Source organism: Paralichthys olivaceus, chromosome 13, assembly GCF_024713975.1.
Source record: "Paralichthys olivaceus isolate ysfri-2021 chromosome 13, ASM2471397v2, whole genome shotgun sequence".
In the NCBI taxonomy this organism is placed as follows: domain Eukaryota; kingdom Metazoa; phylum Chordata; class Actinopteri; order Pleuronectiformes; family Paralichthyidae; genus Paralichthys; species Paralichthys olivaceus.
Genome location: NC_091105.1, coordinates 18,459,313 through 18,486,450, shown reverse-complemented (window position 1 = coordinate 18,486,450; position 27,138 = coordinate 18,459,313). Strand labels below are relative to the sequence as shown.

At 38.8% G+C, this 27,138-nt stretch overlaps 1 protein-coding gene across 1 annotated transcript in view; it reads left to right on the top strand.

Moving 5' to 3' along the window:
- The window catches only part of tsnare1 (T-SNARE Domain Containing 1), a 125,770-nt gene that overhangs the window by 28,408 nt on the left and 70,224 nt on the right, over nucleotides 1-27,138 (top strand). The window contains exons 2-4 of the mRNA XM_020091061.2: nucleotides 2,391-2,502; nucleotides 18,481-18,558; nucleotides 19,882-19,951. Coding sequence (XP_019946620.1) covers nucleotides 2,418-2,502; nucleotides 18,481-18,558; nucleotides 19,882-19,951 — 233 coding nt within the window. The 5' untranslated portion in view covers nucleotides 2,391-2,417. The remainder of the gene's footprint in view (nucleotides 1-2,390; nucleotides 2,503-18,480; nucleotides 18,559-19,881; nucleotides 19,952-27,138) is intronic.

Here is a 27,138-nt window from a genome sequence, read left to right as displayed (position 1 = left end):
ACCTTGCTCTAATCTCCACATGCAAGTGGGTTATATGAAAAAGCCTGATTCACAGGTTAGATCCTGACTGCTTCACCTCTTGAAGTCTAATTTATTTCATCTGCTAACAAACATCTATTAACAACAGTGCATAGCAGTGCTCCTGCAGAAATACAAATTTATGTTAGATAGTAGGCCCAAACATTATTACTAATATATTAGTCACGTCTGAGGCTGACTTAGTCACGCTCAACATTTAAAATTACTAAATGTTTGGACCCCTGCAGCGGCCCTCAGAGGCTGTAATGTTCGTCATGCCACACTGCAATGAAACAGAGACCAGTATAGCGATTAGTTTCTTTCTCTTGGAGCTTTACCAGGTTTACATTCAACATGTTTCGAAACAAATGTATTTCCTTTCTGTTTGAGTGTGAAAACATTCTATCCATGTCACTCTGTATACTGAGACCAGGGCTGGACTCTGTAAACTGGAAGCAGGGGAAACAGCTGGCCTGGCTCTGGTCAAAAGCAAAAAATGCCAGCCACCAATATTTCCTTCCAAATATATACTTACACATTGAAATTAGTACAGCTGATTACAAATATTAATTTTTCACTGGAAATTGTTGGTATATAGCTGGTTGCCTGTTTCTTCAAAGTTTGTTAATTTTAAACATATTGTGTGTCCAAATGGGGCAAATTCCTACACTGCACCTCCTTGGGATCTCAACAATACACACTTCAACTGTGAAGCTGATAAGATGAATGATTCTTTAGATATCTGTTACACAGACAGAGATAGATAAGCACATTACCAAATAATGGCTATTCGTTATCCATCTTACCCTGCACATGCCGTGTTTCTCCTGATTACTAACTTGTTGGTATGATCAATCAACTTACGTGAAGGTCAACAAAAATATGGTCTGGAAAATACCTTTTCCAAGAATCTTCATGAATAATAGAGACAATCTAAAGCTTTTATTTATCTGGAAATTAGGTTATTGACAGAGACAAGATGCATTTTTCAAGGTATCTCTGCATATAGGACTAAAGACACAAACATATGCTTAACTAATGATCAGGGATGGAGGATGTTATCATTATATCAACATGAAGACAAAAACGCCTTAAAGTGTAGAAATTAATGAAGTTTTGTCGCAGACGCAATATACAGTTTATAAGGATTAACTAATCATTACTATGGTATAAATGATGTCAAGATGAAATGGCAATATTGCAATAGAAAAAAAGTCACCACTGCCCAGTGAATCCAGCATGCACACAGGTTATACTATATCCCCATGATGCTGTTTATTCCAACATGTAGTGTTTGTCCTGAGGAAATAAACCATGTACACACCACCTAGCCACTGTGTTCTGAGGCTATGATAGGGTTTATCCCCAGAATGTTGCTATGATTTCAGAACACAGCAACATTACAGATAATAGAGGCAATGATCACACAGATTGTCAACAAACTTACAACTTGGCCGCATAAGCATCAGTTTGATTGGGAGCTAAAACCAAAAGTGAACAACAAGACAACTTCCTGTTGAACCGGAATACACACAGTACCTAGATCAAAATTGAACAGGTAGTTATGTAAACTCTAATCAATGTTTACTGCCTGACTTTGTTTTCTCTTACAAATGAGTGACTTTGAAAGAAAGTCACAGTGGAGTCCAATGTCATTATGAACAAGACAACTAATGGCCTGAGCTACAAAAATAAAGTCCTAATTATAATGGGCAAGAGTTTTCCTTTTATCATCAATTAGAGAAGCTGTCATGCTGACACTAGCGTATTTATTATAGTGATTATACAAAATAAATGATTTCTGTGTCTGTGGCCTTCCCAGGTGAGAACATTATTAGTGCAGAGCAGTTGCAGAGTACTAATTTTCCTACAGATGATGCAGAAGTTTTTGTTGTTAGAAAGCAGTGCCCAATGTCTTAAATGCAAGTAAAAGCAGCGAACCACTACCATATCCCCTGCTTACCATAGACTGTTTCACAGAAGACGTATTGATTTATTATAACAGGATAAGCCCAACGGAAACTACTAACATTAACAAGGACTCTGTTAATATCCTGTTCTCCCAAATCCCAAATGTGTTCTACTGGTTTACTTCTAATGACTGGGGAGCCCACTGACGTTCAATAAACTCACTGTCATGTTCTTGAAACCAGTTGGAGATAAGTAATAATACTGTTGATCCATTATGGGAATGAATAACAGAAGGGCTGTTCTATAACCTCCATCCCCAGCCCTCATGTACTAATGCCATCCCCGGAGGGCGTATGGCTACATTATACAAATCATGATTATTTTCTTCACCTACTGTCAATAGTGAAAGTGCGTAGAACAAAGTTATAATGAATTAATTGTGGTTATTTGTTTTCCCCCAGGCACCTGCAACTGACACGTCATCAACCATGTCATACGGGTCTATTGACGGAGGCTCCTTTGGCAGTCACAACCCATTTGGAGGACCCACTAGACAGGGCTATCAGCTAGTAGGTAATGATCAGTGTTTATTTCTTCAAGGTTTCAGTAAAACGTCATTCATGCTGCCCTTAGGTGTATCGTTTTACAACAGTTGAAATATTGTATGTCAGATGATTGAGTTTACCATGAAAATTGAGTAAATTGAGCAACCACCTCAGTGATGACCTCTGTATTTCAATACTCTGATGACGTCTACACCTCATACCTGTATGAGAATACTTGTAAATTTAGACCAAACACAAAGTGAATTTTACACTACAGCTCCTGGACTGTTAATGGAGTATAATGCAATAAGGACATTTTATCATCCAAAAGAAGTACTCCTTCCAGACAGGAAGATGAACTCACCAGTGTTGATGTCACCTTCCTTAGCAACATTTTTTTTTGCCATCAACCGTGAACCTAAGAAGCACTTTTGATGTTTTGTACCTGCTGTGGAAGCTCAAGAAACACTGCAAGCACCATCGTGTCAGTGTTCATCATTTGAAGGTGCAGACAGGACAGTGGATTTCACTGCCTTCAGCAGGATCCACTTCTGGATGATTGTAACTCTCAGTGATACTTGTGGGCGACTAGGGCCCACCTGTTAGGATCAGTGCCTTAATAGTAAGCATGTTGTTCTTCAAGCCTGTGGTAACTCAGAATTCCAGTTCTACAAGTACTACAGAATCTTCTCTGTAGTTCTCTGGGAAGATGCAGATGCACAATGATGTTTTTGATTGATCGATGTCAGGAGCTGCAAGTGATGTGGGATCCTGGCCAACTCAACTTTTGGTCAAGGCTTTCATATTTGGCACTGCCCGTTGACCCTCCACTAACAGTAGCCAACCAAAGAACCCGGGCAACCAAGGACCCAAAACCTTTTGCAGTCATTCTCCAGACTCAACCTGTCAGGAGAGTACTGGATATTTAACTGTCCTGAGCTTGGCTGATTATTAAGAAGCCTTTAGGATCTTTAGGGCACATAATTGAGCCCATCATGGAGAAGGAGGACCCAGAGGGAGCATGCCAAATGCTTAGGTGGAGCCACTGCCGGGTCTGGGAAGACTTGCTGCAAACAACTCTTCAGGGGAGGCCATCGGGGTTAACCCTAACTGTCCCATGGCAATGGATAGTGCTTTGCATGGGAAAAGATGCAAGAGCAAAATGTTATTTGATTATCCAACAGCACATTACTGTTGAGCAAGCTGCCAACATGAATTATCATTTCATATTTGTATCCAAATCTTCTGGTGTCAGCTCATGTGACAAACCATATTTCAACTTTCACAGTCCCATAAATGCCCCAAATCCCAAAATCTGTTTGCCTCACCTGCTGCATTTGCATCTTTGCTCTGACCACACTTCAAGATTGACCTGGAATTTTCTGCTCTCATGTGCACATAGAGAGGGCCTGTAGTAGAGAGGCAGTATGGTCAAGTGTTGCCAAACAGACAAATATTGTCGCCAGACAGGCTGACATGGATATTTCTGAAAGTTCTGAGGCTGCAGTGGGCACAGGCTCATCAAAACAAACAAGAAAAAACACATTCAGAAAGACAAATAATTGAATGAGTTGAACAATAGAGGGAGTAAATAAAATAATGAATAAAAAGGTTAATTAATACAGGAGCAAATATAAAATGAATATCAATCATGGTCATATTTTATAAGTCAATTATTTTTTATGCATTTACTGTTATTATTTGATGTCATTTTAATAGTATTTTTTTGTCAGTTCTGCATACACTGGAACCTTAAACCATAAACAATGTATGTGTTGCTCTTTCATAGCTAAGAACATTTTCTGCCTGCTTTGGTAAATACCTTAATCTTTCAAATTGTGTAGGCTATTCCAGAAGCGTTGGTCGGAGTGAACACTGATGACAAAATTAGTGCGCGCTTGTGTGCGCGTGTGTATACGGTGCATCTGTTTAGAGGAGGAAATGGAATGGTCTCAAGGACTCAAACAGTTTCTGAATAGGAGCAAGACGGAGACAGAGAACAGCGGGTCAGCTGCAAAGAACCGATGAATATTCACAGGTTGTGTTTACTAATGCAAGTTATCGTGAGTTCCCAGAAATGATCCTGTGGCCAAACCCCATTAGCACAAAGTGAACATTTGCTTATTGTTTGGAACGCACCATAATAGGGAGAAGAGCAGAGCCAGGACAGGAAAAAAACACAAAATCATACCATCAATCAGGAAATAGACCAGAGACAAGGCAAAATTCACAATGCTAAAACAGCTGAACATTATTGGGAAACTATCAAGTTCAATAATATTGTGATTGAATTGTTGACAGGACCCAAAAAGCAGATATCTGACAATCTGGTAGACTGATGACAACACAGGCGAGTAAACTGAAAATCAGATCTCAACATATATATGGATTGCTGACATGAGCCAGTTGCTAATATCAACTTCATGCCAACATTGTGACAAGTTTGCATGGATTTTATACTTTGCTACTTACAGTATAACCGAGTAATCAACATCAGGTTTTCCAGTCATCACAACACATTTATTATTCATAAAGAAATGAATAATTCATGTAATCAACACATGTACATGTGTAAAATTACACTTAAAATTACATGTACAATAAAAGTGCACAAATAATTGCTGCACAAAACACAGTTTCCCTATGTTCATGTGACAGTTTTCTAATGTTTGTTCATAAATAGGCCTACATTTTGTCGATATTTACCTGTGTATCAACATGGTGTGTTTGTGTGTCTGTGTGTGTACTTGCATACCTTTGTGAAGACCATTTAAGCCTAGAACTTAAAGAATATGGGGCTAGGGAATGCATTATGCCAATGAGTACAAGTTATTCAGTCACAAGTTTCCATAAGAGTTATAAGCAGTGTGAAAAGCAGCTTCATTGGATTTGATCCTCTTGCTGCTTTCATTAGTCTTGTAATGGGTTAGGAGCAAGACGAAACCCCCGAGGCAAAATATGTTCCCAGCCAAAAGTGCTGTGTGTGTTTGAGTGTGTCTGAGAGAGATGAAGATGGACAGATGAAGAGACGAATATCGGATACAGTTAGAGATGATTAGATGGGGAAGATGAATATTCCCTCCTATCTTCACTCAGGAACGTGTTTTTCATTTTAAGAATATTATTTATTCATTTCATGTTCAGATTTGGAAAACAGTTTCCCTCAAAACCCTTTCTCTCAAAATAGTCAGTTTGAGTCTGTCATGTCACACTCAGGCTGCTTCTGTGCACTCACCAATCTTGTGCTCTCAGATTTCTGCTCTCTTCTTTTTTGCAGGAATTTTTGTGAAATAACCGTCACAATCCCTGACTAATGCAATGGAAGGTATGGTGGTGATCATAGACACGACATCCACATGGACAAATGTATCTAATTGCTCTCACAATCCAGAATGAAGCTAAAATATCCGGGATATGAATGCTGCCATCTTGTGCCGAACACGTCATTTGACCCAGAGTCAGTCTCGGCTGTCAATGATGATCTTTCAACTCGTCTATAATGATGATTGCAAATAATTAATTAAAACCAAAATTACCGCTAACTTGGACATACATCAGTGTGATAAGAATTACCTAACTTACAGGAACCATCTTTAAGAGAAAATTGTTTCACATACAGTATATTTTTACTTTTTGATTTGGCCCATGTCCCATTAATTTTGACTTGACTGGGAGATGTCATGTCTATCTTTATCAGTCACCATCATATACTGTATCTATGATGCTGACCATTGAAATGGTTACATTCCTGGGGTTATATTAACTTAGTTCAGAACGTCAAGAAACTCAAGTTATTTTATTCTTTATTATTTAACTATTCATTTCTTCAATTTGAAACATTGAAATATTGACTCATATTAGATGTTGTACAGGGGGAGCTGATCTTGGAATTATAACCTACAGCATTTAAATAGTTTTCAAAACAGCAGCTCTCAATCGTAGTTGGAAGATCTCTGGTTTTAGTCTCATGACTGATTAGGTTGACCAGTTATCACAGCCTCCAGTCAACACATACTAAAAGATTGACAAATAACTGATATACTCTGAGCTTCTGGACATTTAGGGCTCACTACATTCATGGTTATGACTGTGTATGGGCACCTACAACACAGGTACTCATACTCTGTATCTAGCAGAGACTGGGCTAATAATGGCTGCTTTGCTCTGACCAGCACTGAAAGTATCCAAACTATTGGTCGTGGTCAGCTAGTTCATTCTGTGTCTCTACGTACAGTGTGTGTCAGACAGACATGTCCTAACCTACCAACCTCCAACCCATCTTTAGGTATGTGTTGTGGAGCACACATCTGTATTTATCTTAACTTTGATTCTTAATTATTCTAGTTTCTCTAATATTTGCATGGTAAATCTAAATTCTACTACTACAACCCACAATTCTCAGTATTCTTCTTGACCAAAATAAACTTTCATACAAGTCTTATCCTCATCTTACTCTAAAAGTATAGCAGATAATGCAGAACAGATCTCTGTTCTGAAGCTGTACAACTGTAAGTCATATAATGTTATCCATGGGAAATCATTACTTTGCTTCTGGAACCAGGACCTCCCAAGAAAGATGTGGATGTCAGTTGTCGCTCCACCACTTTTGTCCGAGAAAAATATCCAATGTTATTTCATGGGAAGAATCACTGTAATCCTGTAAACTTATCATGCAGCACTCTCATCATTTCCCCAATACCTTGGTTTAAGATCAATTACTCAAAGTTGAGCAGTATCGTCTGTACTCCATGTTTAATTGAAAATGTTTATATGCTAGTCTGCTAAACTAAGACGATCAACATTTGACCTGTTTGTTGTCAGTGTGACATTGTGTCATTTGAGTTTGATTGTTGTTCAAGCTAGAACAGCATTGCTTTCCCTTGTGTAGGTGTGGAATGCTATTTCAAGTTATTCAGACAGGCTGTGTAATGAGAGTGCCTTCAATGTAAAACTTGATTAACATGTTGATTTTTTTGTTTGTCAGTGAAGTAATTGCTGAGAGTGTATGCAGCAGCGTGGTTTCGGCAATCACAACCTCAGGCAATTTATGAAAAAGCTCAAATTGCTGAGGAGAAAATGTCCCTGCAAAATGAATATGTCCTTATCTGTCTGCTTTGTACTGTGCATTTCCAGCGGCATATACAAATGTGCATTTATACCAATCATGTTTGACACTCAAGGGGAGTAGTTGGCACAAGTCATTATGCTACCGTTCATACACATCATGAAAGTAAAAGGAAGGATGTGACAGAATGAAACAAACATCACATTTTCTTTTTCTCTCTGGACTCCAGCATACTATACTCCTATGTGATCTGCAATATACTCCCTTTCACTTAGTCTGACAATCACACAATCAATCCCAGTCTCTATTGTGGGCAGACAGATGAGGGACTCAGTCCCCAGAAAAGGGGGTCTTTAATCACAGTGAAGACCGGGTGCATTATGAAGGGTATGAGTGGGGGTGGTTGGGGGGGTTGGCGCAGGAGCCTGTCAGATTTGCCATTTGTTACTCGGGCTGATCTCAAGGAGAGCTCAGGAAATGATCAAAGCCCAGGTTAAGTCTCTAATAGAGCTGTCATTTAGAATAATCTCTCTCCTCTCTCTGCCGGCAAAACCTCTCAATCCTCCACCCTGCTCTGTGTCGTTTCAGGTGGCGTGTCAGCTCCAACACAGCCTTGTCTCATTCAGGACGATGGGACAACATGGCTTTAATATCATCACATAATGACATGCCATATGATAACCTTAATAAATGCCCAATTGAAAATGAAAAAAGGTGCAGACGCTCACTGTTTTCCCCCACGGTTTAAAATAGCAGTCACAAATGTTGCAGTGTGATAGTTTTACCATTAATGTTTAAACAAACTGTCTTCTTGTATTCAAGTGCATTTTCAAGGATGCACTGACTCTTTCTGTTCACTCCCAGCTGCTCAAATCCCCAAATTCCCTCCCAGCTTGAAGATAATGTTCTGAAACAACTGTGAACTGTGTTCAGACAACAATAAAATGTAGCTTCTCAAAGAAGGGTAAAATGTACAATAAAAAAGGTTTAGATACTTTGTGTAGAAATCATTTGTTGGTATTTTAGCCCAAGTGAAAACAGAGGACAGGTAAGAGAATAGGGAGAGAGATGGAGACAAAAGAGAGACAGAGCAGAGTGTGGTTGTTCATAGACTCAGGAAAGAAACAAGCGGAGGATTAGAGAGATGCAGCTGTTAACTGAAAATTTTAACAGAAAATGTACAGATCTACCTGTGAGATCAGCAGGTCCTTCTTGGAGACTGAGACGGAGATTAACTGGATTGGTGCATTATTGGACGTGATGTAGACATTTCACAGGACTGTTGTGGTGAAAAGTGAGCTGAGCTGAAAGATTTCAAACTCGATCTATGTTCCGTCAAGCCTCACCAATGGTCGTGAGCTTTGGGTAGTTACTGAAAAAATGAGTTTGCAGATCAAAGAAGCCAAAATGAGTTACTTCTGAAGAGTGACTGAGTGAGAAAAAATGGACATCTGGAGGGACAGTGGAGTAGAGCTGCTGCTCCTCCGGGTCAAAAGGAGACAGTTGAGGTGGTTCAGACATCTGATTTGAATGCCTCCTGGGTACCTTCCTTTGGAACGACACTCAACTGGGAGGAGACCAATTGGTAGGGGATCAAAACTTGCTGCAGGGATTATATATTTTAGTTGGCCTGGGAGTGCCTCAGGATCCCCGCAGGAGCTGGAAAATATTAGGGAGAGGGACATTTAAAATATCAGACTTTGGCCTGCTGCCACTGTGACCTGACCCAAGATAAGTGGAAAACAATGGATGGATGAGCCTTCGCAGAGTCAGCAGTCTAAATATCAGTAGGGGACATAATAGGCAAAGGCCCTGCAGCTTGATGTCTTCTTTTAACTTTTGGGAAAGATAGCAGCCCTGTATTCAGAGAGTAAAGAGCAAGGTAAGGAATATAAAGTGTCAATAGATCAGAGAGGTGTGAATGGGCATGCCTTTTTATGATTTGTTTTTCTTAAGAAGCACTTTACGGTCTGATCTGATATGGATTATAAGCAATGAGAGAAAGTCAGCATTTGGTACCATTTAAAGACTTATAGTACGAGCACATGACAGGCCTGAAAACAGCAATTATCCAGTCTGTACGACTCAAAGGTTTGAAGTAGAGTCTCGGAATTTGCCACTGTTAGAAAAGATTTTTGGCATAATTTGCTCTGGACCAACCACCAGTATCCTACTTTGATCAAAAATTTAGGAGCTGGGCATTTTGTGACAAACAGATTTTTACAACATGCAAGCAGGCTTCTATGTTTGATCATTTGAGAAGGGGCCTCTGCTTTTACAGGAGTATCCTAACCCCAACAGTTGAATGATTTCCATATAATGGCCAAGAGGTCAAATGTAGAAAGGAGAGCCAACAGAGAACTGGGATACTTTATACTCTTAATGTTGATGTGATATCATTATAGGGAACATGCTTGGTTCTTTCAGATAAGTTAGACTTAACCATGTAAGAGCGAAACCAGAAAAACCAAATTGGTTTCAATCAGTCAAGGGAGTATTCAGTGATATATGATGTCAGTCACCACACTGCAGCAGAAGATTGTTCAGTACTTTAGAAAGTGCAGGTGAATGACAGGCTCTGGAAACAGACTGAAAGGATTTCCAAATCTTAATATTAGATATGCGGACTGAAATTAGCTGAGACGCAACTATTTCCAGTATTTGTGCAAATAATTTAATCTTAGAAAGTAATTGATGATCAGAAAGAAAAAAAGGTTTTTGAAATAGTGGGAAAAGGTCCCAATTATTTTTCTGTTGAGCTAATCAATTAATCCTCCAAACATTCAATCTCTAGCTCCATCATGAGTTGTCTTGTGGATGCTTAGTTCCCTGTGAGGATAGTTAAGGCATTAGGACAGCTGTAATTGTTGTCTTTGCCTGACAGCAGCAGCTCATCCCTCCCACACCATCAGAGTTTAAGGATGCCCACCTGGTTCTCTGCGGCTGACAGCAGATTGCTGGGTGTCGGACCTGACCCATGGATGTGTCCACATGGTTAGTTCCCTGTGATGAGCTCTCTGGAGACCCAGCCCTGCTTATTAAGCCTGAATGAAGCAGGAGCGAACTGGATGTGACAGAGCTGTGATGAGTATTTGCTCCTCCAGCTCAATGCACTGCTGATGGGCAGTAAGTGGCCAAAGTGAGCCATGTGTTAGAAAGCCACGCATTGGATTAATGGACCAACTGAGACGCCAATGATCTTAAGCCCAGCCCTCTGTGACCCTGTATCCTCACATGAGGACTTTTGTTGACTTTGGCTACGCTGCCTCTATGTACCGCCTCTCTGAGCAACTCTGAAGCTAAGGATACGAGTCGGCGGCACCATCATCTATTGTGCTTTGTGAACTGTGTCATTTCTGACTGTGGAAATAGTTTTCAGATCAGCTGTAACAATGACATCAGATTGTAGGATTAAGATATTTCCTTAGGGAGTATATACTGGCAGTGGTGCAATAGATGCCACTGAGTTGAGTACTGTTGTATACACTGTGAGTACAGTACGACGCAACACCCAAAATTCACCCACTTTATTAGACACACCTGTATACTTGCTTTTTCAGGCTATTATCCAATGAGACAATCACGTGGCATCAGTGCAATGCACACAATCCTGCAGAAGGAGCTTCAGTTAATGTGATCTCAGGGACTTTGACTGTGGCATCATTGTCGTTATCAGAGAGGATATTCACACACAACATACTCTAGAGTTTTCTGGCTTGAAATTCAGCAAAAATAAACATTTTGGAGGTTGTTTTTTTAGGCTCGACCTGCCTTGTGTTAACATGAGTGGTGGTGTCATGGTGTGGAGAATATTTTCTTGACTTACTAGGAACTTATTCCTAATCAGTCATCATTTGTGTCCCACAATCTATCTGAACATTTTATCTGACTTTATATGTTCATCCTGTTATAGTCACAGTTTACCATCTTCTAATGGTTCCTTTCAGCAGGACAATGCTCCATGTCACAAAGCAAAAGTCTTAACTTGGTTTCATGAGACAGTGAGCTCAGTAAACTTCAGTGACCTCCCCAGTCGCCAGATGTGAATCTATGGGGCCATTATTGTAGCAGAACTATTGACAAATGTGAGTCTCAGTCCGTCTGTGTGTAATCAGATTTGTGAATGTGTACAGGGAATGAATCACCCTGTGGGATGTGGTAGAACAGGAGATAGGTGTCTTCCTAGGAATAATTACATTTTTAGAATTTTTCCTGTTTCCACCTTTTATTTTGTGGGTGTATTTAATGTAAGATTTAGCCATATTTTTAATATTCATAAAAAGTATAAAAGATAAATACATACCAAATATAAGTACGTCAGTGAAAATTAATACATACAGTGGTAATTATTTTAATGGGAAGCTGATGTGCAACATAATTGGTAGCTCATACTGAACGTCAAATTTGGTTTTCGATTTTCCTCTAAAACCTCTTAACAAAAGCATATCTGAGCTGACCTTACCACCGCAAACATGGATGTACAGTTACAGCTAAAAACAACGCCAATAGTTTTGTGTGTGAAACACGGGACGGATCTACTCCCTAATGAAAGTTAGTAAAGACAAAAAGATTGTAAATCCATATTACAGTGTGAATGTGGCTGTAAAGAATGTTAAACCACTGTCTGATGATGTCTGGGCTGCTGACGTTAAAGAATTCTCAACATCCAATGCATTTTTATCTTCTGCAGAGGAGTTTTCCTCTCATTAGACCGTTCATAATAGCTTCATTTGTCTTGCATGTAGCTCTAATTGTTTTGTGGAAAGGTCATGTTTTGTATTAAATTCTGCACTCAACAATTTGTTATTTTTAGATGCCCACAGTTAGGATGAAGTATCATGGAAGTAATTACACTGGCTTGACAGCATCCAGAAAACAAATGTGCTGCAACTGAAAAATGTTTCTCCTTTTCTGTATATGCTGCTGTTGACTGAGGCGGCTGTGGCTCAGGTGGAAGAGCAGCTTGTTCACTCATTGGCAGGACGGTGGTTCGATCCCTGGTCCACATATCGAAGTGTCTTTAGGCAAGACACTGAACTCCAGATTCCCTGTGTGTATAGCCAAGCGCTTTATGAATGGGTGACTGTGACCTGTGAGTGGTCATTAAGACAAGAAAAGGGCTGTAGAAGTCAATTTAATGGCTTTCTTTTTCTGTTAACACTCATTTAGAGTCTCATTATGTATTATTGGGAAGCAAAAAATGTTTTGTCAGCTCAGACAAACTAAGATTTGAATGAGATGGAATCACATATATGATGCCTTTCTCCTTATGTTTAGGTATTGATCAATTTGGTGTTTGTTATCTTTGCTATCCTTTTCTCACACTGCTATTAAATAGTGTCTCCCAGTAAGCAGTGGAGTGACTAAATCATGAGGAGGCCTTCACTAATGGAACTGAAATATAAGCCACATTTCAGCATGTGAACAACATGGTGTTCAGAAAGAGAAGAGTCGTAATACAAATTCAATTTTGTTCTCCATTTTCTGCACGTTCTGGTCACGAGGGACATGACAGCACACTAAACAGAGCAGAACGCCTCCAGACGGCTTCATGTGGGCATGATGCTGTTGATCGTGTATGTGTGTGTGTGTGTGTGTGTGTGTGTGTGTGGTTGGGGGTGGGGTCGGTATACACCTCCTCATAGTGAAGTCAAGGTGAGTCTTTTCTGAATTCCTGTGGTTTGCATACTCTCCATGCTCTGCAGGTCCTCCAAGCCTGTTTCGGTCATCTCCGTAAAATAACAGTCTGATCATGATGAAGTTTCTGTGCTAGTTCCCTGAATCAGCAATTTAAGAATGGAGAACTTAGTTGTATGATCAAATCAGCTTTTCAGCTCGACAAAAAGCTTTGTTTAAAGCGCAAGAGTTGTTTTTCGACCTTGGTAAAGCTGCAGTAGTAGTGCAACAAGTCTTTTTAAGCCTGAAATAAAATGTGTTTGCTTCGTATAGCTTCTCTACTAATTGTTTAGGCTATTAAACCATTTTGAAGTAGTTTAACATATATAAGTCTATAATATTATTATAATATAGTGGATATTATAAATATATATAAAGTTAGCAGTGGTAAAATCTATTCTTCCAATATGCTTTAAAAATAATTGCACCAATCTGTTCTTTCCAAATTTAAGCAATTTTACATTGATGTAGCTGATGCAGCAATCAGTATTTTAAGAAATAAATCAACACATGAATGAAGGTACAATTATAGAAGGGGTATCCAATTTTGTCATCACCCAACAATCTAACAAAAGAATAAAGTTCACAAAAGAGTGGTTTATGTTTCAGTCATACTAGAAACTAAAACCTTGTCGTCTCCTCCTCTCTCAGTGAGGAGAGACCTGTCGCATAATGAGACAGGGGCTCTTGAGTACGTTTTTTTTCCCTGATTCGAAGGAGAAAACTATTTTAGTGGATGTGAATAAAAGTACAGTTTAAATGGAATATTGTTGCACTTTTCCTGAAGCGTTTACCACTTGATTCATTTAATATATGGCAGAAGCAAGATGAAAGTGCATGCACATGAACGTTGCTGTCACGCTCAACAGGCTTTTAGTGGCAGGTACCCAGACTGAGGAGTGAATGTTTGCATGCCATTTGCAGATACATCTGCAGCTCAAACTATGAAGTCTCATTGCCTGCATGGTCACTAATAACTTTATGGACGTTAGCAGGAGTGAGCACTCAGCAAATAGTTTGAGACGTCTTATATAATTCTGAGAAGTTTAAAAATATCTTTATTGGTTTATTGTGAAGCATTGGCAGGACAATTTAAAATAGTCTGGCCGCTACAGCCTAGATAATAAATGGGAAACACGTCTTCCACATTGCAAGATAATGTAAATCTTGTGGTCTCAGACAGTTTTTACTGTTTTTAGAACAAAAACTGAAAACTCAAAAAAGGACAAAAAATATTGACACATTTTTATGTTCAGGTTCTGGGGCGAGAGACTAAAAAACTAGGTAAAGTCAAGGGAAATTGTTAGTCATTCACTTTTGAAATCTTGGTAAAGTAGCCATAGAAGAGAAAGACATAAACTTAATTACCTTAATTTATTATGAATGAGAATGAAATAACCTAATTTCTCCTTTAATGTAAGATATGGACTGTCAGAAGTGCCAAATATCATAAGTTGACTAATATGTGATCAGTTAATTAGGAGACTTTCAACAAACCTTTTGAACAATGAACCTTTTGACAAACTTGCAAAAGTGGATTTGGATACTAAAAGCACTTTCTCCATGTTAAAATGGAGCCCTTAGTCTCATGACCCTTTCTTCAAATGATATACATTTCTTGCACCCCTCATAAGCATTTCCAAAGCCTCTGTAGGGATGTAGTGTCGGACAAAATGAAAGTTATGACTGTATCAGACACACTACTCAAACCACAGGGACACTGGATTTGTCAAGAGTGACTTTGTGAAGGCAATGCATATCAGTACAGCTTTGAAGTAGGATGCTGATAACGGCATGTTAAAGTGTCGACATGTTAATGTGAGAACAGTTTCAAGTGAGGAAAGATAAAAAGCTGCTGAACTGATCCAAACCATTGACCAAACACTGATTTGAAAAATAACCCTCTACGGGTGCTTTAACCTTCCAGGGAACAGTGCGGTTTGTGAAATGAGCATGAAATCGTAAGTGCAGATTATGTGTTGTGGTTTTAATGTGAAAATGAAATTTCTTGCCCGTGAAAGCATTGTGTGACAATAAGTTGAACTTGGCACACACTTTCTTTTTAACCATTTGTCAAAAGGATGAATTGCAGGTAACACAGAGATAAGTCAGACATAATGTTGCCAGATTTATGCAAGTCAATTATTTTGGTTTAAAATGTAAATGAATTACATTTTCAGGTTATCCTTGTTGAACTTGTTGAAATTCAAAATTAATATCACGCTATTTAATGCAACACGTGATGAGGTGTCATCGGATACAATTGTGTGTATTTTTATGTATGTGTACAAGGATGCAATAGATGAAGGATGAACAGAACTGCTCCATCTGCTCTGGTCTGATTCCATTGCACAGGATGTGGTGGTTGACCATGGTCCCGCCTCCCCTCCTCCCATGACCTCTAACCCTCACCATTGAGCTGCATCCTGTCGGAGGTGGCTTCTTTCATATGTCAGCAGATGGAGGGAGGTTTCCATTTCCATTGAGAGAGTAATGATTTGACAGAAATGCATCTCCTCCAGGGGAATCGAACGGTGGCCCACTTAACGCACTGACTGTAATCAGCTTGGATTCACAATGGTTACAAGGAATTGCAATAGCCTCTGTGACCCCACTGCGTTGCTGATGTTCTGCTGGAAGTTTCAGGATGTGAAGAGCAATTGAAATCCTACTCCTATGTTAGATCAACCGAGTCCACTTAAGTGCAGGACAAGGGGACATTTCAAGATGAGGGGAGGGACTATCTGCAAATGATTCAGAATGATACGTAATACCTGCTAATATTATAAACGATTGTTTGATGGACATGTGTGTGTCAGTTACCAGAACTAAACTTGTTCATATTAAGATATATATTAACAAGAATTAATTAAGAAGAATCCTGGACAATAATGAAAAAATTCAACACACACACACAGACACACACACACACACACACACACACAATGTCCCAGGAAACAAGTTTTTATAGATTTTTGAAAAATATAATACAACAGAATTACTGGATTTTCTCTGGAAAATTGAAAACGTGTCTATTAATGCAAACTGCAGACTGGGAACAGGATCAATTAATAGTGTAATAAAGTGAAAGCACGTTTAATTTACCAACTCACAAAAGGGGCTTCAGGCTTAAGTAGCTAATTAATGAGTAAGAAATTAATTGTACAATAAATCTGTCTATATCCATTAACCCAGTCCTCACTCCAACAACTTTCTTTAGGTGCCCACATCCCTATATAATCCCGATCGTGTTTACGTCATTGTGGGTTTTCATAACATCTCATCAGGCTACGTTTCTACTCTACCAGTTAATACTAAGCTAAAACTAACTTCAGATGCATAGATGCTATAAAAAATAAATAACAGCTTTTGTGATGTGCTATGGCTTTTATTTTAATCAGCCCGCAGAGCAGGAAGGTAGGGTCCTATACTGAGGCCATACTCAAATGTAAAATCACACCCATCCTGTGACAGGCCGATCCACCTCCACTGTAGCATGAACAGCGGGTATCCATCCATCATGGTAAAAGAAAGGTGTACAAAAGTGTGTGGTAAAACTGTGTGTATGCTGAGATAACATTAAAACTGCACTAAAGGTCCTTCAGTTGAAAAATGACCCATTTCCAAATGTACCACAATCTTGTAACGCTGCTCGACAGACTGAATGCAATCATGTTATTACCTGGACGATTTGTCAGTATAGCTCATTGAGTCGAGTTAATGACTTGTGATGTACAGTGGAGGTCCCTTAGCTCCTCCTCCTGCCCACACTGAATATACGTTACACTGTCCACCTCTAATTTGTCTTTGACTTCACCTCCGCTTGTCTATCTCTCTTTATTTCATTTCAATATTAGATAGCCCATTCATCCATTCCTGGTACATTTTCCACAGCTACATTTTATCCATAGCCGTATACTTCTGACCATGTGGGAGAAAACGTTGATGGCAGTCATTCCTGGGTGCAATATTTGACAATAGGCTTGTGTGTGCAGCTTATGCAGGTCATGATGTTGATCTCTGGCTGCTGTAATGGCTCTGGGCCATTAACCCTCCCTGTCATTTGCAATGAAATGTGCTTCTGAACAAGGAAAATGGTCCTGCCCACATAACTTATACAGCAGACTCACCACTTCTGCCACCAGCCTGTGGCTCAGTGCCACGCCATTTTCCCCCGTCCAGTCTATCATCGTTGCTGCAGTTAGGTCGTACATCAGAAGCTCCTGCAGCCTTTTGATGTCCATTCAATTTTCACATCTATTCATTGCAGTCACAATACCCACTCTTTCATTATAATTAATTTAAATATCATTCTTCCTACCATCTCCTGTCCTTAATTAATTTATTTTTGATGCTTCAGTGCACTAATGTCTTTACGTTCATTCTTTGAATATTCATTTGTCAGCTTGGCCTGATTTATTTAAGAAGCAGATTTAGACATGTAGCATTTACAGCAATACTCACCATTAAGACGAAGCCAAATACAATGTCGCTATCTATGTTCCAATTTCTTCTGCACATTACATTTAAAGGCAGGGGTGCCATTTGAACGACATGCTGTCAACCACCAAAAGCATTAACAGTTGTTTACTTTTGTGAACGATATAATAATAATACAACCTGTGAATGTAAAAATCCTGGTTGTTTTCAGCATAAATAACAAAGTTGGATTCAAGCTACATAAGATAAATATTTTAGCCACGTAAGGGCACCACAACAAACTGAAAATACAAAACTTGGGTTGATGTGCGTGAGGCCTAAACACAAAACAATGACGTACTAAGATCAGAATGCTGAGGTTGAGAGGTTGAAGAGAAATTCTGGGAAATGTTGATCTATTGTTATGACATTGATTGATGTTTCCACAGATATGACAAAGGCATAAAGGAAAAATTATGAAAAAACAAATGACACCAAATGCAGTTGATATAAAGAGGCGTTATTAATATGCGATTTCCCAAGAGGTGTTATCAATGGTCACAGATAAAACTTCCTGAAATGTTATAGACATTTAGCGAACCAGTGCAACAAGTGATGTAAAATAAAAACAAATGGTGTGACTGAAGATGTTTTAGTCTTTTATAGAACATTTATCGTCTGCTTTGTTTGATACTGTCTCCACATCAACGGCCGCCATTTTTGGTTGTTAACGAAAATGCCCAAATCTGCATTTTTTTGTTCCCCACATGCTGCCACTGTGTGGTCAGCTCTCTGTCTGCTCCACTGGACTGTGAAGTCTGTGCTGATATCATGTTTTCTTCACAGCCACACAGGTCAGCCCCGCAGAACTGCAAGATGTGTTTCAGGAGACCTCCTCCAATATCTTCCAGATAAAAGCCAACGGTAAAATACCTTTCCGCAGTTAGCTGAGTGTGTATGTGCTGCATGCTGCCTTGACATTTGTCCTTGTCTGCTTCTATGTCCTTCCATTACTTTGAGACCTTGGACTAATTTTGGCCACTCCTCCTTTCTTTAAATGAACAATGACATTAGTATCTAGATTGAGGAATGAAAACACGTTAGGGTTTTTTGTATTTTAGAATCAGGGTTGACTCAACAGTAAATAAACTTTTTTTTTGTAGAATTGAAATATAGTTTTGGGGGTATACATTCACTGGTACTAGTTTATATTTTAGTTTATGGCTATGACTGAAGTCACCACGCTGGTGGTAAATTAAAGTATAATACATTTATATAAGGTTTAAATCTATTATTTATTTGACTTTGGAGGTCAGATTATCGTTTCTTAAAGGTTTAAGCAAAATTATGTATTAAACTTAATTGAATTTTAACCTGTATACAAAATTGGCTCTGTATTTGTTGAGAATTAAATCTTTTAATTGGTTTGTAGTTGTGTGGGAGGTAATTTAAAATGGAGGCTTAACTAAATTCAAGGATTTAGGATTCGTTTATGGTTCAGTTTATTGTTCACAGTAGGTTTACAAACAATCTACACTTCATTATAACTTTATGTTTTGGATTTAGGATAAAAATATGGAATTTAATTGATTGTTAATAGAGGGGTTAGTTGTTAACTGTTTTTAGAGATTTTATAAGTACATGGTCCTTATTGTGATTTGATTGGTTTATAATCACAGCGATAATTTAGAATTCAGAACATTGTATAAGTATATATAAAAATGGATATATTTAAATTTGACCAGAAGTTAAACTCCAATTCTATTTTCATTCCCCCAGTTACTTTAGGATTTAAGTTTATGTTTAAGATTTTAATAGTCAGCTTTAAATGATGGATTTTGTCCTTGTTTTTACATCAAATTAAATTCTAAATTGACACTAAGTTTAAATTAGGGTCAGGGTAATTTTGAGTATTTAGGCTTATGCTTTAGATTTGTAATACAATCAGTAATAGGTTTACATTTGGTGTATGGGTTAAGTAGTATTAAATTAGTTATAGGATATTTGGCTGAGGTTAGGATTCTTAATGAATTCTTTGATTAAACCTGATTTCTCTACATGTTGTCATTTCTTTTACTCTCTAGTCATCGCCCTCACAAAGTTACATGCAATGAGGAGTAAACACTGTGTTCAATTCTCTTTAGACCAGGGTTAAATAAGTTTACAATCAAATTTACATTTGACATCATGAGTGTATGTGTGAGTTCAGTACTTGCTCTTCATGTTTCTGTTTGATTGTTCCCTCAGTTGTCACATTAGAGAAGAATCTTCAAGCCCTGGGAACATCGAGAGATACAGCAGAGCTACGACAGAGCCTGTGAGGAACACACACCCACACACACACACACACACAAACAGACACACACTTGGTTGTCCAGCTCAGTGCAAGGGTTATACTTATCTCTGCTTGCCAGAAAAGTGCTTATTTTCTCTTTGTTTCATGGACCCTCTTTCATATTGATTATTCTTTTTTAGTTGAGCTGCCAGCAATTACCAGATTCAACGCTGATGACAAAGTGGCCAATCTAAGATGATTGCATCTGTTTAAAATGCATTACATCCCACTGTGTTGGCTGGCATGTCATCAATTGTATCGAACGTTTTTTATGATCGCCTCGGAAACTTACTGACAATGCTTGGCTGCTTTTATTTTTAACTTCCCATTTTCCTCCAGCAATATTAATGCTGGGTGCAAACAACACATCCAGTGCCTCCGACTGATGCAAATTACCTCCAGTGTGATGCTTTGTGTTGTTCAGCAGCTCTTAGTGTTTTGAAAGATTGCTCACAAAAACAGTCAGGAGGCTTCCTGGTTCTTCAAGAATTGAATGGTGACTTTCAAAGGTCATTAACCAAAAGCTTTTGTTTTTGTAGTTTTAACAGATTTCTCTTGTCGCCAGTGACTTAAACAGAAACTAAATCTCATGACACATCGTATCACATTCCATATGCATATTCAAAAAGGGCCTTTCAGCCCCAACCAGGGTCAGAAACCTAACTTTAAAACATGTTGGCAATAAAATGGTCTCTTGTAACTTAACAGCATTTTAGTGACAAGTCAAGCTTTGTGGATGAGGCTCTATTGACTGACCTGCATTTTCTTTGAGAAACACATTGCAGGGAAAACGCAGACTCAATTGTATGAATTGGTTTGGAACCAATAACCTCAAGCAAACTCTTTCAATACCTGCAGGTCATTTCATCTTAATAGTCAAAGGGGAATTCTGGGCCATTCTTCCCACGGAGCTGCTTCAGCTCAGCTGTATTCTTATGATATCTGGTCTGATGGCTCTGAGCTTATTCCACATGGCGACTCTATTTAGATGAGGTCTGGGCTGTGATTGGGCCACTCCTTAAGGTGGACTTCTTTAGCTTTAATGGATTCTGTAGTAGATTAACTTTAGGCCGACTGGCACACAGCCTTCCTGGTATTATCCTATATTTTACCTCAATGAACTTGGGAATTAATTTCCCCCTCTATGATGGTAGCTGTCCAGGCCCAGAGGCAGCAAAGCTCTCACTCCACCATAACTCTCCATTTGGATTATTTTGTTATGTTGGTATTCAGTGCCCGTTTGACATGAGAGTGCTCAGGGTTCCTGCTAAAGAATTCAACTATGAGTTGATTAGTCCATATAACATTTTCCCAGTAGCATTGTGGTGTAAAATATAGAGGCCTGATCTCAATGAAAATGGGCATATGCTGAACTGATCTAACAAACATCAGAATGTCACACACGTCTTTCTTTGCAAACAGCAGCATCCTTGAGTTTTGTGTAATAAAAGCAGTCTTGCAGCAAGTCTTGTTTATGCCCGTGGTTAGAATGGTAACTCTCCATGTGAATGCCTGTCGTCAGGCAAAAATCTCATGGTTAATAGAATTTGACCCAACCCTGTAATTGTGGAAATGCACACGGTAAAAAAGTCTAAGTGGATTAATGGACAGCACCCTCAAAGTGTCATTGTCTTTGTTAGAGCATTAGACATTCACTGGTGTTGTGGCTGCAACATGCCAGAGGACACTGGGTTGTATTTGGAGGAGAGCAGCAGTGACACAGTCTCTCTGCAGACACATTGCGCTACAGCACATCATAATTCCACATAAACTCTACAGCAGAAATAACTTGGTTTAATAATTTAACAGGCAAGGTTAAACAAGAGATGTGGAAACAAACATGCTGGATGAAAAACATTTTTTATTTTATTTTCACTGCTAGTGATGGAGAGTGATTAAGACAAACAAAAACACTGGGTGTCGTTTGAAATACTTTCACTAAATTATATATATATATATATATATATATATACTTCTATGTAATCTATATGTATTACCCCACTTCATTAACTGATTACTGAATTGTACATTATTATTTTAATGTATACTGCATAGACAGTGTGGTATTGATTCTGTGTTATTATTTGAAACAGGAGAATAAATCAGGTTTTGTGATTAGATAATTCCAACCTGTCAAGGTCAACTGCTTCTATCAATCCTGTGAATGTGAGATAATTATATTTGCTATTATTTTAAGATACAAGAAACATAAAAGCAGATATGATCTTGCTGTCATGATGTGGTTAAAATGTAAATATCTAAGTACTGTAGTTGCAGTGGTGGAGGTTATTCTTGTTGTAGGTTGTAAAGTTCCTAATCACTAAGACCATAGATGGATGGGAAAAAACAAACAAACATTGTAATAGTTAGAGATGTATCATATAATGTTGGCAAAAGACACATCAGTCTTTGATGAGCTCCACAAAGTCTGAAAATGCATTATTATTATTATTCCCTCTAGTTGTAAAACTGTTGTATGCAAAATGATAATAGGAAATTAATTAATACTCCCTTTGCTGGCATTTTGTGGCTAAATAAGCCATGATGGTTCCAAGTATTCACTAATGTTATACTGACAGAGGGAAAGAATCATTCCAATAAATAAGGGACCTAAAAATAACCATATAAACAAGCTTAATATTACCACTCACATAAAGCCGAACTGTTGTTCATTCATTTAAGTGGGAAAATACACATAAACCAGTGTTAACATAACTTAAATGAGTTAAAACCAGCTGATCATAAACCAACGGGTGATGTCATGGTTGGTAGTCTCTTGATTTTAACCAATATAATTAAAGTCTATAATTCAAAATACACAGGTTTTGTCTTTGTGGTCTATATTGATTTTACAATTCTTCTCAATGGTCTTATTAAAAACACAGCAATGGTGTAACTCGCTCAGTCAGTCAGTCAGACAGATAGACAGTCAGGATTATATGTCTGGCCTCCAGCCAAGCAGAGTCGTAAGCACCGGCTCCTTCCAGGAGTGGCAATACATTTCCATTCTAGCCGTCTAGTTTATTTAATTCAAAATGAAACAATGGCTGCAATTAAAGTGCAGTTTATTTCATGTGTTTACATCCAGTCCTGAGTGAATAGTGATGCAACTGCTGCCTCCTATTTGACATGCTACACTGTTCATCAGGGGACGTAAACACCCTCAAATTAAACAGACAGACCCACATCTTAATCTTGGTTTCTTTTCACAGCCAAGGTGCCAAAGCATAGAGCAGTTTCAGCAAAACAAACATGAAAGCGTAACTGTCAGAATATTATTCTCTGCAGTTTTATTGGGGCAGATCATACAAATTAAATTAAACGTCTGCTTAACATTCAATATGATGATGTGATGATCAGATAATGTGTAGAGAGTTGAGCCCTCATCATATCACTCTGGCATTACAGGCCTGGAGGTATTTGTGCTAAACGTTGGGGGGAACTGATTCATACCGAAGTTAATAAGACATTTAAACCATGCAGACATTTTGTTTCACTGCAAAGGACGACAGTAGAGAGCTGAGTAGGCTGCTTTTTCTACTTTGGGTCCTTGCGTGCGTGCGTGTGTGGGTGGGTGGCAATCCATTCCCACCTGCTACCTCATCACTGGTGCACCTGCGACCTGTCCACTAATCAGCTCCTGCAGTACACACACACACACACACACACACACACACAGCACACCACTCTCCGCCAAATCGTTCAGATCGCCAGTGCTACAGCAAAACACGAGTTGTGTTTTCCCTTGTGTTTGTCTGAACCTAGTTTAATGCTGTCTTGGTCTGTGTCTCCAGGGTGTTTCAGTTTACCTGCCTCACCCTGCTCCTCCTCAGCTTGTGTTGTTGTGCTTTGACACCAGCCCTGCTCCATTTTCAACACTGGCTCAGCCCCCGAACACTCCACCAACCTAATCTCCAATACAGATGCTTTTTAACTGTCGCAAACCTCTACTCAGGTTCCTGCTTTTGGTCCCAACTTTAAATTCACAATTCGGGGGTAAATACAATTTTTTTTATATATGTATATATATATATATATATATATATATAAAATTGTATTAGAACCAAAATCACCAATTAAGTGTGGCCATCACTTGTAGGTAGCTCCCCTGTTGGGTGCTGGGAAACAGAAATGTGTTTGGCTGGGCAGGCAAACTGGATAAAGTCATGGACACAAGATATTACACACACACACACACACACACACAGAGAGAGAGTCTGGATTTGTCAAGTCAAGAGCATTAGAAAGGCTACCCTGCATTCACTGCATATACTTTTTGTACTGTAATTAGCCAGCACACATTGCAATCAATAGCATTAATGATGGCTGCATTCCATTTTAAGGTGAGCCAGTCCCAGCCGGCATTGATATTGTGCACTCTTATTCCCTGACAGGGTTTAACAGGGGAACCTAATGTAATAGAGCCAACCTTAATGTCATTATTTACACCTCTACTTTTCCTGCTATGATAATGAAATGTCTGCTGTGAAAAGGATCGATAACACAAAATCACATTATCCAATCGACTGTACAAGATGAACCATCTCAGATAAATTATACTGTGCACACTGACCCAACTACACTTAATACCTGCTAAATACTCTAAAAATAGTACAAAACGGCCCCTTGGCCCTCATGACGCATATTCACAAGATTGCATTCCATATGTTACATTATAGAGATGGTGAATATTTTTAAATACTGTCAAATGCATCACAGCTTCTTAAAGCAATCCCCCGACAGCAGTGATATCCACATCCATCATCAACCCAGGCAGGAACATGCAGGAAACGGGTAGAACTGTCACAGCCATCTTTTCAGACTGTGTGGATGCACGTCGTCCTCCTCCACTGTTACACAACCAGCAGGCATCACTCTGCCTTCCAAACCCACGGTAATGCACCGCGCTCTTACAACCATTTGTGAACTGATAGTAGGTGTATGTTCTGTTGGAGCTGCACATTTAGATGTCAGATGGATTCCAAAACTGCAGCTGTGTATGTGTATGTGTGTGTGTGTGCTTGTGCATGTCTTTATTTAGTTATGAGGGCCATGTTTGAATACGATCATTGAGAGGACATTTTGACTTTGAGATGAAATTTTTTTTTTTGCTGGTCCTCACAAATTCTAAGGGTTGCTTATGGGTTTAGACTTGGTTTTAGAGTTAGAGTTAGAAAAAAGATTTAGTCTAGGGTGAAGTATTTGGTTGTGATGGTTAAGGGTATGTTAAGAGGCTAGGGAATGCATTATGTCAATAAGTGTCCTCACAAATGTAGATATATGTCTGTGTGTGTGTCTTTCTAATGTTGTGGGGACACATTTGATTTTAAACCATCAACTTCAGGTAAAAAAAATCTTAACCCTTCAGTTTCAGGTCAGAATTAGGTTTGTTTTAAGTTAAGAGTTAGGGTTAGGCATTTATTCGTGATTGAGATTAGTGTCTTGGGAATGCATTGTGTCAATGACTATATAACAATAGAAAGACAAGGGGGTGTTTTCATTTAGTATAATATGTATTTGGAAACCTTTTTCTGTAAGAGGGCTACTACCAGAACGCTGTGGTAAACAAGTGTTGTTCTGTCCATTTTGATTCTCACCCAAATGTTCAAATTCACTTCCCTCCGTAACACCTTGCTGAATTTAATTAAATTTTTCTGATTCTTGGTGAATGATCTTTCCCCTTTTCTCTGGTTTTGGTTGATCACAGAGCACTGATATAGTTCAATGTGCTGAATCAGAATCAGACTCAGCGGTGATGTAGAAGACAGAAGTAATTAAAGCTTGCAGTAGATCTGCGGCAGGCAGGGACACAGGCAGATAATGGTTGGAAACTGGAGATTTTCTGAATCTTCATTTTGCACTGGAGACAAATAAGGAGCTGAGCATGGTTGACATGTTAGAGCGCTGCGATCTGAGGCAAACAAAGGATCGGCCGCTAATACACCAAGTACAAAAAAATAACTGAGCAAAGAGAGTTGGCTGCAGCGTCTGTCCCGCACAGATGCACTGACTGAGCTGCTGAAGACTGGGCTTTTATTCACTAAATGTCAGGTGGAGTTGATGAATAACTATATCACAGGTTGAGGGGAGGCATCAGTGGACATCTGGGTCACATGCTTCACGTGCACTACATCATGATTTATTCTCCAAGTTACTTCAATTGCGTTCATTTGCTTTATGCTTCATCAATACAGCATAAAAATCTTTTTGCAATATTCATTTTTTTTATTTCAAAATCTCCATTTCTTGTATTTTATGTTCAAAATAAATGGAAACGAATGGATGGCCTTAAGTGTAAATGCCATTTACGTAATTCCCCACTTAACAGACACTTGAACAGTGAGACTGAAAGGAGATCTTGGACATGAGTCATCACTTTGCATCAACACTAAGTTGTAACAAAGTCAGGTTTTCAATTGCATTATGGGAATTTTAAGAGGAGATATATTTCCTACATTCGCACCCTGAAGATCTCCCCCTATCTTTTGTGCAGAACACTACCAACGCCCATCACAAAAATCAACATCAATTCTCTACTCACACTTTTAATTCATAGATGTATTTAAAATGCAGAGAAAAGTTGCAGCAATGTAAACTCCCCCATCTCAGCTGACAACGTTGCTGGTGCTGCTTGTCTGGTGTGAAAATATTGTTGATTATGAATGTGTAGCTTGTGTAATGATTTGGCAATGTTGCAGGCATACCAATGATGCCACTTGAACTGAATAATGTTGTGTATTTAGATGCTGGCAGATAATTTGCTCTCAGATATCCCTCTTTTAAATCTGTAACAACAGGGCATTGATGTAGCTTTCCTGAGGACAAATAAATTCTCAATTTCCTCTACGTCCATTATTCAAAGTCAACACAGGAAGTACCACTAAGATTTAAGATAAAATTTTGTAATTTGCCACACGCCACCTGTAAGGGTGGAATGTAGCAGCGCTAAACAAACCGGACAGAAACACTGGAGTAAAGAGTCACCACTGGCAACAACTCAGCATCTCGTCAGGTTGCATTTGTCTTAACCAGAAGGTTTTACAGACCATTTACTTTTATAAGGAGTTGCAAAGTTTTTACTCTTCTCCTCATGAAACTTTGTTGTTAACTTGCCTTGAAGAAACAACCCTCAAAATGCACATCAACTCTCCCTTTCAAAAACATTGCTT